Source organism: Sus scrofa, chromosome 18 (genome assembly GCF_000003025.6).
Source record: "Sus scrofa isolate TJ Tabasco breed Duroc chromosome 18, Sscrofa11.1, whole genome shotgun sequence".
Lineage (NCBI taxonomy): Eukaryota > Metazoa > Chordata > Mammalia > Artiodactyla > Suidae > Sus > Sus scrofa.
The window spans coordinates 11,948,466-11,967,749 of NC_010460.4; the positions used below are offsets into that span (position 1 = coordinate 11,948,466).

At 41.6% G+C, this 19,284-nt stretch overlaps 1 protein-coding gene across 11 annotated transcripts in view; it reads left to right on the forward strand.

Moving 5' to 3' along the window:
- DGKI (diacylglycerol kinase iota) overlaps positions 1-19,284 on the forward strand; it is a 482,044-nt gene that overhangs the window by 243,411 nt on the left and 219,349 nt on the right. For 5 of the 11 annotated variants that reach the window (XM_021079004.1, XM_021079006.1, XM_021079012.1 and 2 more), the window contains 4 exons: positions 4,029-4,151; positions 4,421-4,495; positions 4,997-5,095; positions 18,317-18,399. In XM_021079004.1, the coding sequence (XP_020934663.1) occupies positions 4,029-4,151; positions 4,421-4,495; positions 4,997-5,095; positions 18,317-18,399 (380 nt within the window). Of the gene's footprint in view, positions 1-1,334; positions 1,368-4,028; positions 4,152-4,420; positions 4,496-4,996; positions 5,096-18,316; positions 18,400-19,284 lie in introns of all 11 variants that reach the window. The other 6 variants (XM_021079009.1, XM_021079011.1, XM_021079007.1 and 3 more) reach the window with 5 other exon arrangements.

The window sequence follows — 19,284 nt, forward strand, 5'->3', positions numbered from 1 at the left end:
GTAATAGTAATGGCCAATGATATCCCTCAAAATTGTCCAGGAGACTTCCTTTGATCAATCTGAAAGTTAAATAATATTTCTGTGATTTGGCCAAATATGCCTGAGAAGTTGCTGAGTCTTTGTCCTTAACTTTTGGACTGAATTTTCTTTATCCTTCAGCTTGCCTATCCTCACCCCAACCTTTGCCACGGTGGTACAGCTGGAGCAAGGCAGAATAGAATGCTCTGTGTGTGTTTTAAGGCTGCACCCATGGCATATGGAAGTTCTCAGGCTAGGGATCAAATTGGAGCTACATCTGCTGACCTACACCACAACCACAGCAACACCAGATCTGAGCATCATCTGCAATCTACACCACAGCTCACAGCAATGCTGGATCCTTAACCCACTGAGTGGGGCCAGGGACCAAACCAACATACTCACAGATACTAGTCTGGTTTGTTTTCGCTGAGCCATAACGGGAACTCTTAGAATGCTCTTTAATAGACCAAGTCCACGAATTTCCCTCTTACTAACCATTGGAGTTTTGTCCAGTATGTGATGGGAGAAGACTTTGGGACGATGTCGTGAGGTGTCTTCTCTTTAGATCTGTTACTATAACTGATTCTCCATGATCCCATCACCTGAGGAAATGCCTGAAGAGTACTACAATGTAGTCAGGTTTCATTGACAATTGAGCGACTCACCATATGATCCCTTAGCCCAGGAAGGAGTCATTACTATAGTAGAGATTGTTGATAGGATTATTTTTGTGGCAAGGTAATTCTGCCCCAATACCTGGTACAAGAAAACAAAAAGCCTTTATCTCAGCTTAGGACTTGAACCAAAGTGTGGGCACAGAATGACCAGGGGGCAAATGCTCTTGGAATCAGAAGAATCCAAACGAGAGCACAATGTATCACTGTTTGGGCAGTGTTGAACTTGCAAAGTGAACCCTTTATGTCACTGAGTTAGCTACCCTTGACCACAGGAATGCTTTGTTTTAGGACACAGGACAAGCGTTAAAGGTTTTTTGACCGTGTCACCAACAATTCTAGACAAGAACATCTTGGTATGATTTTTACATTCTTGAAAAGCATGTGGTTTTGTTTAACTCTCTCAGCACTGAGCGGGCAGGGTGAAGGGTACCGTAGATTAGCAAGGTAAAGTGACTACTCTTGGCCAAAACACAACCCATTGAATTATGTTCCTTGTTGAATTATGCTGCCTTCCAGAAGAAGTTATATATTGAGACAGGGATATGTATTTACATCTGAACAAAAGGAGCCTCGGGAGTTTGGAGGGATGCTGTAAAATTCCATCCTGCTTATGTTGTGCTCTTTGACTGTCCATAGGGCTGTAATCAGAGCTCACATAGAAGCATCCAGGTACTGTAAGTCAACGACTGTGCTTGGTCTTTGCCCCCTTGTTCTGTGAGCTGAAGAAAGCCTCAGATGTACTTAGCTCCATGCAGCTCAAAAGCACTTGTATCTGTGTTTCCAAAAGGCTGTTTTGTGCGTCTGTTGCCTCTTAAGAGACGAGTTCCTTGCCTGCTCTGTTTTCAGACATCAAGCTGTATTTTGATGTGTTTTTCTAACCCTCTGTTTCTCAAATGTACTTGATCATCAGAATCACCTGAAGAACTGTGATTTCTCTGGTCAGGCTAGTTTAGAAAACAATCTGAGCTTGATCCATTCGACCTATCTCTTGGAGTTTAATTATTGAGTCCTGCCAAGAACCGAGGCCCCTAGTGTATTCCTGCAAGCACTTGGTGTCCTGCACTGCTCTTGACACGGAATGAACACAAAACAACAAAGCAGTTAGGAAACCATCACTCACTTCCCAAGGATCCTTTGCAAAATCAGCAAAGACTTGTGTTGTGAATTATAAAAATATTGATCTATTATTTCAACAACGATATGAGTGCATCCTGTGTGCCAGGTGTTTGTGCCAGGCAGACTGGGTGCTGGGGAGATACCAACTGTGAACGAGACAACTAGTGATCTTTATGGAAGTGCTTATCATGGGCTGGTACCAAGTTAACTGCTTCACATACTCTTTCTCGTTTAAACTCCACAAGTGTCCTGGGAGGTAGGTATTACCACCTTCACTTTACCATTAAGAAACTCTTATTTCAGAAATTTGACTGACTTGGCCGAGGTCACAGATCTAGTAACAGAGAAGGTCAGAAGTCCCTGCCAGGCTGTCAGATCCCATGGCTTATGCTCCTTATCCCAGTGTCTTTACCACAGTATATCTGTCCCCTCCCTGTGCCCTTTGTGCTTCTAACAGAAGTTCTCAACCCTGGCTACACATTAGAATTCCCTGGGGAGCTTTTTTGAAATTTTATTTTATTCTGGGGAGCTTTTAAAAAGTATCTTTGCCTGGGCTTCACCCCCAGACAAATTGGCAGTAAGAATATTTGTTGGAGCCCTAGTATCAGCATTCAGAGCATCATGAACCATCATCTAATAGATCCTGTTTCTGCCCGTCTAATTGTTGTCAGCCTTCTTCTTGGAGCATTTGGATGCTTTAAATGTTTAAAGGTTCTGAGTAATTTTTCTCCCCTTTTAGTAAAACTGAAAGTGGTCAAAATACAGCAAATGCTTAAAGAATGCAAAAGCTTCCCAAAGAGGGGCATGATCATCCGCGTTAAGAGGAACTCAAAAACTTGGAGATGTTTTCAGGAGAAGAATAGTCTGGAGTGAGTGATGAGAAATAACCTGAATCTTGAACATGTGTGAGCCTATGGATTTCTTTTCTGGGGAGACTCCGAGAACCCTAAAGACTGATGGGGGAAGAAAGCCTGGGAACAAATGGTGGTTCAAGAAAGTTTTCTTGGGGTTCCTGTCGTGGCTCAGTGGTTAATGAACCTGACTAGTATCCATGAGGACGCGGGTTCGATCCCTGGCCTCGCTCAGTGGGTTAAGGATCCGGCATTGCGTGAATTGTGGTCTGTGTTGCAGACACGGCTCAGAGCCTGTGTTACTGTAGCTGTGACATAGGCTGGCAGCTGTAGCTCCAATTCGACCCCGAGCCTGGGAACCTCCATATGCCACCTAAAAAAAATAGAACGTGAAAAATGGCCTCCTTTTTTACATTTCCACATAGGTGATCTCTGTACCAGGAGATGAACTTGAACTAGGTTGGGCGGGAGACAGACCTGGTTGGGTGCGGGCCTAAAAAGACAAAAAAAAGTTTTCATCCTTGGTGAGCATGGCCACAAATCAACTTACTTTTTTTCATGGTCCAAATGAAAGTAAAATAAAAACTAAATTGTTTTAGTCTTGCCACCTGGATGCGTTAATATATACTCTTGACTAAGGTTTATTTTGAATACTCTTAAGAAGAAAAAATGCCCTCAAATGTAGAAGAATGGATATTTAAGTTTCTTCAAGTTGTCTGAAAACATTTCATCCCTCATGCAATGTGTGCCTATATACTTAGATAAACCTTTACCTTAAGAGTTTTGTATTTCAGGCCTTCAGTGATTTGTAAAACATCTATGATGTGGTGGTACTAACTTGCCCTAATGAAGACAGCAATCTGATTCACTGTTGACCCTCCACTAATTAAATCTGGTTTTGCCTTGTCCTCAGCCACTGAGTTGTGATGTCTCCTGAAAGAGGTTCTTCTCAAAGCATCTGTATCACATATTGAAAGTGAATCGCTGAAATAATCGCCGAGTTGTGGTCCATAAAATCCCTAGAGAGAGAAAGATAGGGAAAGTAAATTTGGGGTCACTGTGTTTCAACAAGTTGAGTGCACTTCTATGAGAAGAAAAAAGGCAAGACTATGGCAGAGAGAAGACTTTTAAACCCCTGGGTCTGTAGCCAGAGAAGGAAGAGGAGTGACTGCCATTCTAAGTAACCTAAGGTCTTTGCATTTTAAAACTGAGCCATGCATACTAATAGGAGAGTCGGATCGTAAGGTTCCAGTGGGATTGAGTCATTTTATGATCAGGTCATTTCCTTTAACAACATGAACAGAAAAGAAAAAAAAAAAAATAGAACGTGAAAAATGGCCTCCTTTTTTACATTTCCACATAGGTGATCTCCATACCAGGAGATGAACTTGAACTTGGTTGGGCGGGAGACGGACCTGGTTGGGCGGGAGACTGGAGCCCCTCAGAGAATTTGGGATTCTTCCATTTTTACTGGGAGGGTTGGCAGGTATAACTTGTGTTGTTATGTGAGTCCATGAGAGCCTCCAGGGTTCTACCTCCCTGCCTCTCCGTGTGGTGGGGAGTCAGCCGCTCCCGCCGAAGCACGCGACTGGGGTCTGTGTGTGGCTTCCCCATGAGCAGTGGCTTGGAAGTGTCAAAGCATGAGAAGCATGCAGTCCAACAGCATGTGCTGCCTTCCTCTTCTCCACGGTTCTGCATGGGAAAGCTCAAGGCCCGGCTGCCCGTGTGCTCACGTGGTCCCTTTTCTCCCCGCAGAACTCTCTGAAGGCTTCCAATCGGAAGAAGAAGAGAACAAGCTTTAAAAGAAAAGCCAGTAAGAGAGGAACGGAAGTAAGTGTCTGAGGCTGACAGTCCAGTGAAATACCTCCTCCTTTCCTTAGCCGCCTCTGCCTGACTTGATGTGGCCAAGCTGACTTTTATGATCGTTCTCCTGCCACTCTTCACCACACTGGAACCATGCTGGAATCCTGCCTTTTCCTTAGGAAAAAAAAATTATATATGTGTGCGTGTGTGTAGGTATGAAATATAGCCTTCTGCCACTTCAAAGTCAGAGCATTTGCACTCATCTATGGAAGTGTTATTCCAAAGATGGTGAAGATAAGAGCTGTTGTTTCTAGAGTGCTTCAAATGTATGGGATAAAATCAAGTCCATGGCTTAATTCTTGGGGGCAAGTTGTAGGCGGAGGTGCTTTCTCACTTGCTATGAGTAAGCCCTGTGAAAGAAGATGCAGTGGTGTCTTGTTTGCTTGGGGCAGAGGTACTAGGACTTTCTCACTGTCACTGCTTCAGGGTCATGGATCTGTGTCTCAGTAGTGCTCTTTCTTTGTTCAGCAGGAAAACAAAGGGCGTCCTTTTGTGATAAAACCTATCTCTTCACCTCTCATGAAACCCTTGCTTGTGTTTGTGAACCCCAAGAGTGGAGGCAACCAGGTGAGTCATTTTGCGTGAGTTTCCCTTGGAAATGTAGATGCTTTCTTGAAAACACAGTTGGCAGCACCGGTAAAAATAGTACCACCCAGGAACCCAAGCATTGGGGGACCACTGTTTTCTCCAGGAGGAGGCAGTCTTTTGCTCAGGCAAAACCTAGAGATTCTAGGCTTTATTCCTCTACTTCCACATAAGACCTTAGCAAAGGTGCTCAACAACTTAACAGCTACCATTTCCTCATAGATTTTCAAGGAACGTCATTCTACAATCTCTTTAATATGTTTCAGGTTCCTCAAGTCCTAGAATTAGGACATTCTTTTTGAACTTATCTTTCTATTATAATTTAGATCTGACTGCTTTTTCCCCTATTTTCCGAGGAAAGAGAAAGCAAAAATTCATTATCTATGATAGTCATAAACAACAGACACCACCAAGGCTATCAAGAATAGATCCCACTTCTCCCAGCTTTCATGTGGTCTTTGCCCAAGTCCGATAGCATGATTAATGTCAGCCTCATTTGAGGATGAAGGAAGAATCTTAGAAAAGTTATGCAAGGACATGTCTAAAGTACACAGCTCTCGAGAGGGTAGAAATTGTTCTAGAGTCCAAGTCTTTGTCTCCTCATCTAATTCTCTTCCTGCTCCCTGGGGCTTCTTATCAACACGCTTTGATGGGCTCTGGTTTTCAGTTATTTTCATGTGAGATTGGATAATAAACTACTGCCTGTGTCCGTTAAGTGCACATTTTACATTTTGAGATAAGATTCTCTCAAGTTTCACGCTGAACAACTTACAACTGTTCAGTAACCCCCTATAAGGAGGGGAGTCGTAGAATTAGAATTGATCCAAGGCAGTGTTCTTCTTATGAAAGATCATGGGCATTTTCCAGGCTGGGTTAATTACTGTAAAGCTTCTATCATGGGAGCTTGTAATTTAAAGGAAGTAGGAGTCCCCTTTCCTTCCTTTCCTCAAAATTCTTAATAACTTGCTGTGTTAAAAGTCTTCTCCTGACATTGCAGAGACCAGGGGAGAGAAGTGGGTTGTAAGTAGAGAAATAATCTATTTTCAACAGCCTGTCCTTTGAGTTGCTGAGTGACGGTCTTCGTGTCGTAATGATGTTGATCCCAAAGCTCTCATTGGAGGAGGACCTGCAGAGGAGTTTCTCAGGAGTGAGGTTCAATTTGTCCTGAATCTTGCCCTCTTTCTAGGTCTGGTCTTGGGATAGCCTTCCTAGGGTAACTAACTCCATGATTCTCACCCTCTGTACCACATGCTAATTAATGTCAGGTATGTTTTATTTTATTGTGACTCTTTATAGAAAACACATTTATTAAATTATTTTCTCGAGGGCATTCAGAAAATTGTCCTGTGCCTTTGAGGAGGGGACAGTGTAGTTAAGATATAGCCTGTTCCCCATACAAAGTGAGGTAAGTCAGAAAGACAAATACCATATGATATCACTTATATATGAAATCTAAATATGGCACAAATGAACCTACCTACACAACGGAAACAGACTCACAGACATGGAGAACAGACTTGTGGTTGCCAAGGGGGCGGGAGAGGGAGTGGGGACACACTGTCTGGGAGTTTGGGATTAGTAGATGCAAACTAATACATTTAGAATCAATAAACAACAAGGTCCTACTATGTAGCACAGGGAACTATATCCAATCTCCTGGAATAGACTACGATGGAAAAGAATATTAAAAAAGAAGAATTTGTGTGTACACATACACACACATATATGTATAACTGCATCTCTTTGCTGTACAGTGGAAATTGGCACAACACTGTAAGTCAACTATATTTTAATTAAAAAATACAATGGAAAAAAGGAATCCAAATGGGAAAAAAAGAAGTAAACCTGATAGAACATGATGGATGATAATATGAGAAAAAGAGTATATGTATATATGTGTGCGTGAGTGAGAGAGAGAGACTGGATCACTTTGCTGTATAGCAGAAATTTGCAGAACATTGTAAATCACCTATATTTTAATTAAAAAGATATAGACTGTTACTGTTTCAATCTCTGTATAAATTATTAAAGACAGAGACTTCAGAGATGATCTAAGATTACATCCTCTCTCACTAAACAGAAAACAGCTCAAGAAATCATAAGTGAGTTTTCTAGGGATATTGTTTGTTAACGGCACAGAAGGGGCACATGGGGAAAAAGAACCCCAGAAGCATTAACTGTATGTGAGTTCTGAAGTGAGTGTATCAGATGGCAAGTGATGTGGCATTTCAGAGGCAGGCGGCGACTTGGGAGTGAGAGGGAAGTGGTGTCAGGGAAGTGGCTCAAGTGGGCAGTGGACCCGTATTCATGCACAGGAGGGAACGCTGGAATCATGCCCCTTTCCTTCTGTCTACTGTGTCAAATCCCCCTTCACCCTTTATTGCTCAGTAGCATCATCCTGAACAGTTGCTCAAAGTTGATCTCCCTGCCCACTGTTGCAATGAATGAGGTTTAATTGAAGGAGTGCTGGCTGCTCCGGTGGAGATGATTTGGGGTGATGCAAAAGCCCCAGCAAACACAGCCCCTTGCCCATGAACCTGCAGTCTGGATTTCCAGTAAGAGCAGGGCCCTGGGTCCTGGGGAGGTAGAGCCTTGAGGTACAGCTTTGGGCCTGAAGATCTTGGCTGTGATTTTGCTCTCCTAGGCGCAGAGATAGGGATTATTACTCAAGATCTTTTATGTCTCCACTGTGCTACAGCAGTCCTAACACACACCTGTATTATGTGAATTGTGACATAGGTGCCCTGTAGGTATCTTTACTCAATGATACGGGCTTTATAATGCCAGAGGAGGCCACAGTGGGGGGTGGGGGGGGATTACTTTTTTTTTTTTAGCTGCACTCACAACATATGAAGTTCCCAAGCTAGGGACTGAATCCAAACCACAGCTGCACCCACAGCACAGCACAGGAAATACCAGATCCTTAACCCACTGCACCACAGTGGAAACTCCTTTTTTTTTTTTTCTTTTCCCCCCAGGGGCTGCACCTTTGAACCTCTGATTTCTAGTACATGGCATATGGTAGTGAACAAATAATTGCTTAATAAGCAGTATGTATTGAAGAAGGGAGGTTATGATGAAGAGGATTCATTTTGAGCCCAGTATGGGGAAGAGAGCATACCTATTAAAGTTAGTAGAAATGTGATGAAAGATTAGACGGAACCCATGGAGCAGTGTCTTCAAACGTGGCTGAGGGTTTTGGATTTATACAGTGAAACCTTGTTTTTTTGCTTAAGTTTTTCAGTTTTGAAAAAAATTTAAATAAAGGAATAGTATGATGGAAGATGAATTAGGCACAGAGGTTATGTCTAAGTTAGGAGGCTAGTCACTGAGCATCGATAGAATGAGGGGCAGCTCAAGGATGGATGGATTGGTGAGTGGATGAGTGGACAGGTGGACTAATGGATGGCTGCCTGGATGAATGGGATACGTAAAGGGAAGAAGAGCAGCAAGATATTCCACCTGATTATCTGGCAAGCGGCTTTGTTACTAATGGGTTTTCAGGAAAGGGAAGAATTATTTTGGGGAAGAGGGTAAAATGTGTTTGAGGAATTTGAGATCACAGTGAAGTGCTCAAACTTTAAAAATGGCCAGCTATTAGAAACAAAACTCTTAGGAGTGCCTGTTGTGGCTCAGCAGTAATGAACCCCACTAGTATCCATGAGGACATGGGTTCGATCCCAGGCCTTGTTCGGTGGGTTAAAGATCTGGCATTGCCATGAGCAGCGGTGTAGGTCACAGACACAGCTCAGATCTGGTGTTGCTTTGGCTAAAGTACCATAGGCTGGTGGCTACAGCTCCGATTTAACCCCTAACCTGGGAACTTCTGTATGCCCTAAAAAGACAAAAAAAAAAAAAAAAAAAAAAAAAAACAAGAAAGAAAAGGCTTAATGACTTTCTGTCATTTTATGCACTTTGGCTTGCAAATGCATGGCCCTTAATGATATCACCTCCAGAAGGTCTAGGATTCTCAGGCGTATGACTAACCAAGACAAAAAGAATATTACATAAATTTATATTTCTGTGTATCCCCTCTGTTAATAGAACTCTCTACTAAGCCTAATAAATACACAGAATGATGTGAAATGTTGGGAAAACTGTAAAGAAATCCAAACATCCAGGTACATTCAACTTGACCTCCAGCTACTAAATATATTTACGGTTCCTTCCCAGTCTTGGGATGGTACAGCTGTGACTCCCCCGATTGTGGTGAGCAGGGCCCCCGTCAAGGATGGTGGGGTTAGCCTTTCCTGAGCTGCAGCTGTAACACGCCCTTAGCATTGCAGTTGAGGGGACATTCAGCTGTATGATGGGGAGTCAGGGCGTGAAGGAAACCATCCCTTTTGAGAAAATAGGCAAAATCAAAGGAAGGGAGTTGCTCATTCCTGAGCTCCCTCGAATCTTCTTGCCTCTATGGCTTTGCCCTCCTCCTTCATTTTTCCTCTCTGGCCCAAATGAACCACAGTTGAGACAAGGAGGCAAAGGAGAAAAAGCTATGGTAGTGAAAACAAGGCAAATGAACCCAAGGAAGGGGAAACTGGGGGTGACACACCCCCTCTTACCTGGAGTTTCTCCTTCTGGAACATTCTGTGCTCAAACGGTACATATTGTGTTGTTCTGTATTTGAGAAGGGAGACCATTCACTTTAGTTTACCTCATAGGCAGGTTTCAATTATGTTTGTTTGACTCACTCAATCATGAGAACCTTTGAAATACCACTCCTCAGAATCCTTATCTGGAAATTTTAATTCTAAGAAAATTCAGGAAATTTTAGTTCAACATCAGTTGCTCAGTTCAGGTAAATACTATTTGCATAGGTGCCTCTTACTCCCTTCCTATACTCCAGTGGCTTTCAAATTTTTGTGTAAACGAAACCCCCCCCACACACATACACACTTGTTGAAATATTCTACCCCATAAAATTGGATACGAGGGTCTTGGGTGAGGACAGTGGTTAGCGAACATCGAGGATGCTTCTGTTGTAGGTCTTTTGTAGGACACATTTAGGGAAATGTTATCAGAGCCATTTCAGGGTCTCTGAGATTCTCTGAGGCTTGCCTGAGGAGCACAGCAGGTGAGGGTTTGAGTTGAAAGTCTATTTCTTTTTGTTCAAAAAACAGCATCTCAGCTTATGGTCTTCCATCTCTTAGCTTGGAGGAGTGGTTCTCAACCCTCACTGCATATCAGAATAACCCTGGCAGCTTTTAAAGAGTGATGTCTACTCCGCCCCAAACTGAGAGCCTGTGAGGATAGGACTCTTAACTGGTCTAAGCTTCTAGATGATGTTCTGATTAGCCAGCATTGAGAATCATAGACTTTTTCCCCCATAAGCTTTAATGTGCATATGAGTCATTTGGGAATCCTGTTAAAATGCAGATTCTGATTCAGTGAGTCCAGGAGTGGCCCTGAGATCCTGCTTTTCTAGCAAAGCTCTCTGGTGGTGCTGTTGCTGCTGTGTGGAAACCACACTGATTAGCCAGTTTCCTGCAATCAATAGAGAAATACCTTGTGGTCGCTGTTGTTAAATCCTGATTTTTGCCTTTTAAGAACTCATTTATTCTGCTCATCTGTATCGAGATGCAAAGCATTCCCCTCTTTTCTGATCTTAAAGCTTAGACTTCAAACTTAAAAAAAAAAAAAAAAAATCCCCGAAAACAAAACAGAAAACCTGCTTCAGCGTCTGTTCTTGAAATAACTAGCCTATGTCGCCATCTGCTGGGAAGTAAAATGCCTATAGAGTTTAGCTGTGTTTTTTTGTTGTTGTTTGTTTTTGTTTGGTTTGGTTTTTTTTTGTTTGTTTGTTTTTTGTATAGCAGATAAATTTTAATGAATAATAATGTATATTTTAAGAAAAAACCAGAATAGTTCTCTGGTCTTAGAAGGCGAAGACAGGAATAGGAAGATTTTTTCTTCAGTATTTTCTGAAGGTTCAGAGATTTTCCAACACTTGGCAGGAATACATTGAGCTGATCACATATAGGGACTGCTTTTATGTCCTATTTTTAAACAATCCCATCTTTTAAACAGATGCTTCCTGATGAATGCCTCTGCTTTCTAACCCTCTTAAGGTAGAGACAATACTGGGTGTTCTGCAAAGCTTTGGAGGTTGGCAGCACCGCTGTTATTGTGGGGATCTGAATTATTTGGGGCATCAGGCACTGGAATTAGGGACTCCAATATCAACTTTGTCTTTTCATGTGGAAAAGAGGTTATATAGGAAAGACAAACTTTATTCCCTCATAAAGGGAACCGCTTTAGTGTGGAAACCTGAGGGCTTGAGAAATAGGCCTGCACTCTTAACCTTCTCTCTGCTTTAACCTCAAAACTTAATATTTTTCTTGACTGCCGTAACCCATTAACATGTTGTTACTCGAATCTCGTGAACCCATCTGATGTCTCTCCATGTTTCCTGCTCTCACACTGTGTCTCCTGCACGTTCTGTCATGAATTACATCTTCCAGTGACGTGGATTATAAATTTATGGTTAAGCAGATGTTCTTTTTTATTGAGCTATAGCTGATTTATGATGTGATATTAGTTTCAGGTGTACAACATGCTGATTCAATAGTTTTATAAATTATAAAATTGTTATAAAGGAGTTTCCGTCGTGGCTCAGTGGTTAACAAACCCGACTAGCATCCATGAGGACGTGGCTTCGATCTCCGGCTTCGATCAGTGGGTTAAGGATCTGGCATTGCCGTGAGCTGTGGTGTAGGTTGCAGACGCGGTTCGGATCCCAAGTTGCTGTGGCTCTGGCCTTGGCCAGCAGCTACAGCTCTGATTGGACCCCTAGCCTGGGAATCTCCATATGCCGCAGGTGCGGCCCCAAAAGACAAAAAAATAAAAATAAATAAAGTTGTTATAAAATATTGGCTCTCTTCCCTGTGAGCAGGTGTCCTGACTGCTAACATTATTCTAGCTAGCCAGTCCCGAGGGTCCCAGAGTCCAGACCTTGGGTGCTCACACTGCTCAGTGGGAAACCCAGGGCCCAGGTGTGCAGAGTTCCCAGGGAGCTTATCAGCAAGTTATAGGAGGAAGGAGTGTTTGGTCTGTGGACAGGCTCATTCTAAGTTCACACCCTCATCTGTGGACAGGCTTCTCCAGACTGGGGGCCTCCCTCCTAAATCAGAGCAGGGAAATTCAACCAAGAAGGAGGAATGAAAAAAGTAATTAACTTCCAATCTTAGTCTGCAAACTATTTCTAAATACTTGAACAAACAACCTCAATGAAGATGTTATTTTCTGTGATGCTCAACCTAGGGATAAATCAAATCCATCAATTTTTAACCTAATTTTTTCGTTGAAGTATAGTTGATTTACAATGATGGGTGAATGTTTTTGGTGTACAGCAGTGTGAGTCACACACACACGCACACATATGCACACATACTTTTTCATACTCTTTTCCATTATGGTTTATTATAGGATATTGAATATAGTTCCTTGTGTTATACAGTAGAACTTTGTTGTTTATTTTATATATATATACACACACACACATACTTTTTCATTTTCTTTTCCATTATAGTTTGTTATAGGATACTGAGTATAGTTTCCTGTGTTATACAGTGGTTTATTTTATATACATAGTTTATGTTAATCACAATCTCCTAATTTATCTCTCCCCTTTGCTATTTGGTAACCACATGTTTGTTTGCTATGTCTATGAGTCTGTTTCTGTTTTGTAAATTTAATTTTTTTATCATATATTTTTTTTTCTTTTAGGGCCACACCCTCAGCATGTGGAGGTTCCCAGGCTAGGGATCCAACTGGAGCTACACCTGCCTGCCTACACCAGAGCCACAGCAACACAGGATCTGAGCCGCATCTGTGACCTACAGCACAGCTCACAGCAACCCTGGATCCTTAACCCACTGATCGAGGCCAGGGATTGAAACCACGTCCTCATGGATGCTAGTGAGGTTTGTTTCTGCTCAGCCCTGATAGGAACTCCTTTTTTTTTTTTTTTTGGTCTTTTTAGGGCCACACCTGCAGCATATGGAGGTTCTAAGGCTAGGGGTCCAATTGGAACTGTAGCTGTTGGCCTTGCCAGAGCCACTGCAGGGTGGGATCTGAGCTGCATCTGTGACTTACACCACAGCTCACGGCAATGCCAGATCCTTAACCTACTGATGGAGGCCAGGGATTGAACCTGAGTCGTCATAGATGCTAGTCAGGTTCACTAACCACTGAGCCATAGTGGGAACTCCTTTTTTTCCCTTTTTTTAAAAACCATCTCAGGTTCCACATGTAAGTGATATCGTACGATATTTGTCTTCTCTCTGACTTACTTCACTTGGTATGATAATCTGTGGGTCCATCCATGTAGGTGCAAATGGCATTATCTTTCTGTTTTGTGGCTGAGTGATACTCCATTGTATATGTGTACCGCATCTTCCTTATCTAGTCATCTGTTGATGTGCATTTAGGTGGCCTCTATGTCTTGCTATTGCAAATCATGCTGCCATGAACACTGGGGGTGCATCTATCTTTTCTAATTATGGTTTTCCCTGGATATAGGCCCAGGAGTGGGATTGCTAGATCATATGGTACTCTGTTTTTAATTTTTTAAGGAATCTCTGTACTGTTCTCCATAGTGTTTGTACCAGTTTTCGTTCCCACCTTTTCTCCACATCCTCTCTGGCATTTATTATTTGTAGACTTTTGGATGATAGCTGCTCTGACTGGTATAAGGTGATACATCATTGTGATTTTGATTGCATTTCTCTCATAAGCAGTGATGTGGAGCATCTTGCCCTGTACCTGTTCCAAATTCTCCACCTCTTAATACCATCACATTGAGGGTGAAATTTTGAGGAACAGACGTCAATGTATAGCAGTGGCTGAACCAAGCCATCTAATAATCCCTTTGATAGGTCTACAGCCTGGAGGTCTAGCTCTTTAATCTGTGGTCAGACTGATGTATCAAAACATAAGTGCAGTTCCCCTGATGAAAACACTTCAGTGGCTCTCATTTCCTGCCAAACAAAGCCCAAGCTCCTTAGCCTACATGCCTTAATCTGCAGCTCCCTTGGACAGTTCATCTCCCACCACCCCTGCCTCATGGTCCAAAGAGTGGGAGGAATATGCATTTTCCATGGCATGTCTTGGCTTTTCACACATCTGGTGCCTTTACCCTAGAACTTGTTCCTCCACTCCATGTAAAAGGAAATAGTTAACTTGACTCATCTTTCAAGACGAAGTTCAAGTATCACATAAATAGGAAGCCTTCATCTAATCCCACAGTTGGGCTTAAGAGTATCTCCTCCAGCCACTCATACTTCTTAATAGGCATCTTCATCCCAGCATTTACCATTTTAGTGAACTAACTTATTTTGTGTGGGTCTCCATCTGAGCTTCTGAGTGTGAACATGGGCACAGAATCGAGACTAATACGGGTTTGTTGAATAAATCAGGTATTCCTTTGGGATTGTTTGGGTTACGAGATTTCTTAACCTCTTCCTCCCATTGTTATCTTCCTCAGGGTTTTCTTGTAGCCTGGACAGTTCTTTTCATGGTCTAGATAATACCTCCATGGTATAAAACCAAGGCTTTGGTGACAGAGTATGAGCCCTGCATGAGAGTTACAAGGCTTTGATGGCGATTCGTATGCCATTTGAACTGACCCATTCTCAATTCTCTGTACACCCAATCATGTTTTTTTTTTTTTTTTTTTTTTTTTTTTTTTTTTTAATGAAGATTGCAGAGAGCTAGCCTTGAGAACAGGATCTTCTCTGTCTTGTCCATCTCTCTGTTTCCTCACCTAAACCCATGTGTAGCGTGGAGTAGAGGTGGAGGAATCCCATTCATTTCCCTCTAGAACTGTCTGCCTATTTTCTTGGAAGTTGTTTTATCCTGCCCCACCCTGTTCCCCAACACCTGGAGCTGGAGAGAACAGTGTTTTATCATTCCATAGGAGTACTCAGTCTCACAGTCCTAAAAAGCTCTGTGGTCAATGAGGCATTACAGCTACAACCACATGTAGGAGAACTCTGTCCATAATATATTAGAGTTGATGTCTAAGCTGTGGGGTTTTTTGTTTGTTTGTTTTGTTTTTTAAGGCCGTACCCAGGGCATATGGAAGTTCCTAGGCTAGGGGTCGAATCAGAGCTACTGCTGCCAGCCTACACCACAGCCACAGCCACGCCAGATTCTTAACCCATCGAGCGAGGCCAGGGATTGAACCTGCGTCCTCATGGATACTAGTCGGATTTGTTTCCACTGCACCACAACGGGAACTCCCTAAGCTGTGTTTTCATTGAGAAAAAACTAAAAAAAATCTCTTGCACGGAAGTTCAGCTTTTAGAAGGCATATAGCATGTGATAACTACGGGAGTGTTGGAACTTGCCGGTGAATGACAATTGTGCACATGATGGAACAGATTTCATCTCATCAGTGAGAAAGAAAGAAATTACTCTTTTCACGGTGAATTAGTGTTTGTCAAACCATTCAGTTCTTTGGAATACATTACCTCTGTTTAAGCCCCGAAGTTGCTTATCCAAGAGGTAGTAACAGAGTTAATAGAACTGACTTGAATGGGTTAGACCTCTTTTCCCAGCCCACCATGATTGATTTAAAACAATGCAATACTGAAGTTCCCACTGTGGCTCAACAGTAACAAACCCGACCTAGTATCCATGAGGATGCGGGTTTGATCCCTGGCCTTACTCAGTGGATTAAGGGTCTGGTGTTGCCTAAGCTGTGGTGTAGGTCACAGATGCGGCTCAGATCCCAAGTTGCTGTAGGCCGGCAGCTACAGCTCCGATTCAACCCCTAGCTTGGGAACTTCCATATGCCTGCCACAGGTGTGCTGCCCCCGCCCCCAAAAAGACGTAAAACAATGCAATACTTTCATTCAAACACTTACTGTTTTAGCTAATGAACATATTTTGGAAATATGACTCTTTGGCTTTTTAGAGCTGCACCTGCAGCATATGGAGGTTCCCAGGCTAGGCGCTGAGCTGCCAGCCTATGCCACAGCCACAGCAACACCACAGCTTAGGCAACGCCAGATCCTTAATCCACTGAGTGAAGCCAGGGATTGAACCCGAGTCCTCATGGATACTGCTAGTTATACTACTCATTACCACTGAGCCACAATGGAAACTCTGAAATACTACTTTTAAAAGAGAAATTATTTCATGAATGTAAACTCTAATAGGGCAGCCTTGTATGGTTATGCAGGCTATCCCTGCCCCTCTCCAGAGGGCATCCTTTCAATAGGCTGCTAGGTAAGTGGTACCTCCAAGAGATGGGAGGTGCAAAACTTGCTAGCTTTAAAAAAAATACCCCTTCCTCAAAAGATAAATGTAGATAATTAGGTGTTCCACTAACACAAATTAAAAGTGACTGAAAAACCAGAACAGTGTGGACACTCAAACCTTTTAGGGAAATTTGAAATTAAAAAAATGAATAAATAAACCCCTCAATACTTTTTATTTTTTAAAGTGTTAATTACCTACTGTTAGATGTGTAAGAGAAGCTAAAATTGAGACGTGCATTGTACCAGAGCCAAAGGTGACAAGGGGGAGTAATTAGCATTGACAATTCATATTGCTCTAGTAATCTAAAAATGAAAAATTAATTTTCTAGCAAGTCAGTTGGAAATTTATAAATTGGTCATTAACAGGATTTTTGTGTTACCCATTAAACATAAAAAAAAAATCACTTGAAACAATCCCCAACTGACTTGATACCAAGGCCTGATAGGGAAAGAAGAATGGTCTAGTATTTAGTTATTATTATGTCTCTAGATCTATGTCTGAATTTTATAGGAAGCAACATAGGTCATTTGGTGGAACTGAAGAATCAGTTGTAATAATTAAGGATGGAATGTTATTCCTAAATTTATAGCAAGCACATGATAAAGCAGAACTTTTAAATTACAGGTTTGGATGATATGTGGAACAAAAGAACTATATTAGCCTCTGTAACCACTGGCATAACAATGTGATAATTATAATCTACACTTTAGCCCTCATACCCTCAAGTGTAAGTTAATGAATAGATTAACAAAGAGCAAAAAAGAGAGGGACTAATATTTACAGAGGCCTGTTTTGTGCCACATGCTGTGCTGGATACGTAATTGTTACTAATTCATTTAATTCTCATAATCACCCTGGAGAATAGACGTTGCCCTCTTTTACATGCTGAGTTTCTGCTCACAGTCGCCCAGTTAGAACACCCAAGTTAGCTCTGACTTAAATATCATGCTATTTCTACGATACTAGGATGACTCTCAAGCACAGCATGTAGGTATACAAACTTAGGAATACTTGAAAGAAAGGGCACTTGTGATATCCTAGAGAGGGTCTGTAATTAAAAGTAACTGATCAAACATTATCTGCTCTGGTTGGTAATGACCTGAAATGAGGCGCCCTCCTCAGTTTTCAAGCTCTTTCGATACCGCTTAATAAAAAAAAAAAAATTCTTCTTTCATTTCCTTTTTTGCGCAATTCACTTTAAGAAATGATTTCCAGAACTGCCTTGCATTTGCCATGATAGGTCCATAAATGTCACAATTACTTAAAACACTCTAAAAATGGTTATGGGAGGGAGAAATAGAGAAATGGATATAGACATGGAAATTGAGCAATGTCAAAGTAGTATTTGATAGCACTGACTAGAGAGACATTATAAGTAGTGGGAAGCCTGTGATACTTTTGCTGTGCTTAAAACATTTATTTCAATAAAATCATACTTAGCTAATACTGTCCACACTTCATGTTCTGAAAAGACAGTCGTAATACGCACAATAAAGTAAAAATTAATGTTAAATGACATAGGTTGACTAATTACTTCCCTATGTGGATTGTCTTACATTAAATAATGATGGTAAAATCGAAGCAATATTAATCATTAAGCACTTACTGCGTGCCAGCCACTGTGATGTACTCCTCAACTCTTACTGCATTTAATCTTTGCGGTAAGTCTCTGAATTAGGCATTCTTAGCCCTGCATCAAAGAGAGGAGGGCTGAACTTAATGAAACTAAACAACTTGCTGAGGTACACAGTTTAAACAGAAACCTAATCTAGGCATTCAACCTGTGTCTCAATGGCCAAAGCCCGTGATCTTACCTACTACTCCAAATGCTTATAATTAGGTATTGTTATCTAGAACAGGGTATATTTTTGTTCTTTAAATGAGTAGCTACTATTTGGAAATTTCTTCCTATTATTGTCACTTCTTCTTTCCTTGTAGGGAACCAAAGTCCTGCAGATGTTCATGTGGTATCTGAATCCACGGCAAGTCTTTGATCTGTCTCAGGAAGGGCCAAAAGATGCGTAAGTCCGGAAATACGCTCTGTGGTTTGTCCTCTGTCAGGCATCCGAGAAGGACTTTCCGCTTAGGAGTCAAGCTTCAGTTTTTGACAACCTCGTGAAGAATTTTCTGGCCGTCCACTTTCTACCTTGTTTTTCAAACCTCATCTCATGTTTCCCTCTTCACTGGGTAGTTCCCTTGAACACCTCTCTGCTGAGTTATTAGATCTTAGTGCGTGGGCGGCTTTGACGCATGTGACTGTCGATCCTGAACAAGTTTGAATTCAGATGGGGGCCATCCTTTGCCTACGTAGGCGTGTATGACTCTGGAGATGGACACTAATGGGAATGTGAGTGTGTCTTTGTGGAGAAGGGCCGTATCTGTTTATGAATATGTTCATATGTTGGGGTTAGAGGTTGTGTGTGTGCATCTGTGTCCATTTGAAAGTAATTGATTGATTGATTGACTGATCTATGGATGCCTTTCCAGAGTTGGGGAGACATTTTAATTCCTTTTCAATCCCTTATCTGAGCCTCTCAGAAATTTTATCCTCTGCTTTTGTGGGAAGTGATGAAAATAATGTCTAGTTGTAAGTGATGTGTGTCCTGTATCTTCCCTTTGGTGGAGGAGTGTGGGTTGGGAAAGAGCAGGGACATTGCTGCTGTCGTCTGTTTCCTTTTTTAAAAAAACTTTTATTTATTTGTTTATTTTTTAATTTTTATTTATTTTTTGGTTTTTTATGTAATGATTTTTATTTTTATTTAATTTTTATTTAATTTTTTATTGCTGTTTAGGTCGTTTACAATGTTGTGTTAGTTTCAGGAAACAGCAAAGTGATTCATATATATTTGTGTATATATATATATATTTTTTTAGATTCTTTTTATCCTAGATTATTGCAACATATT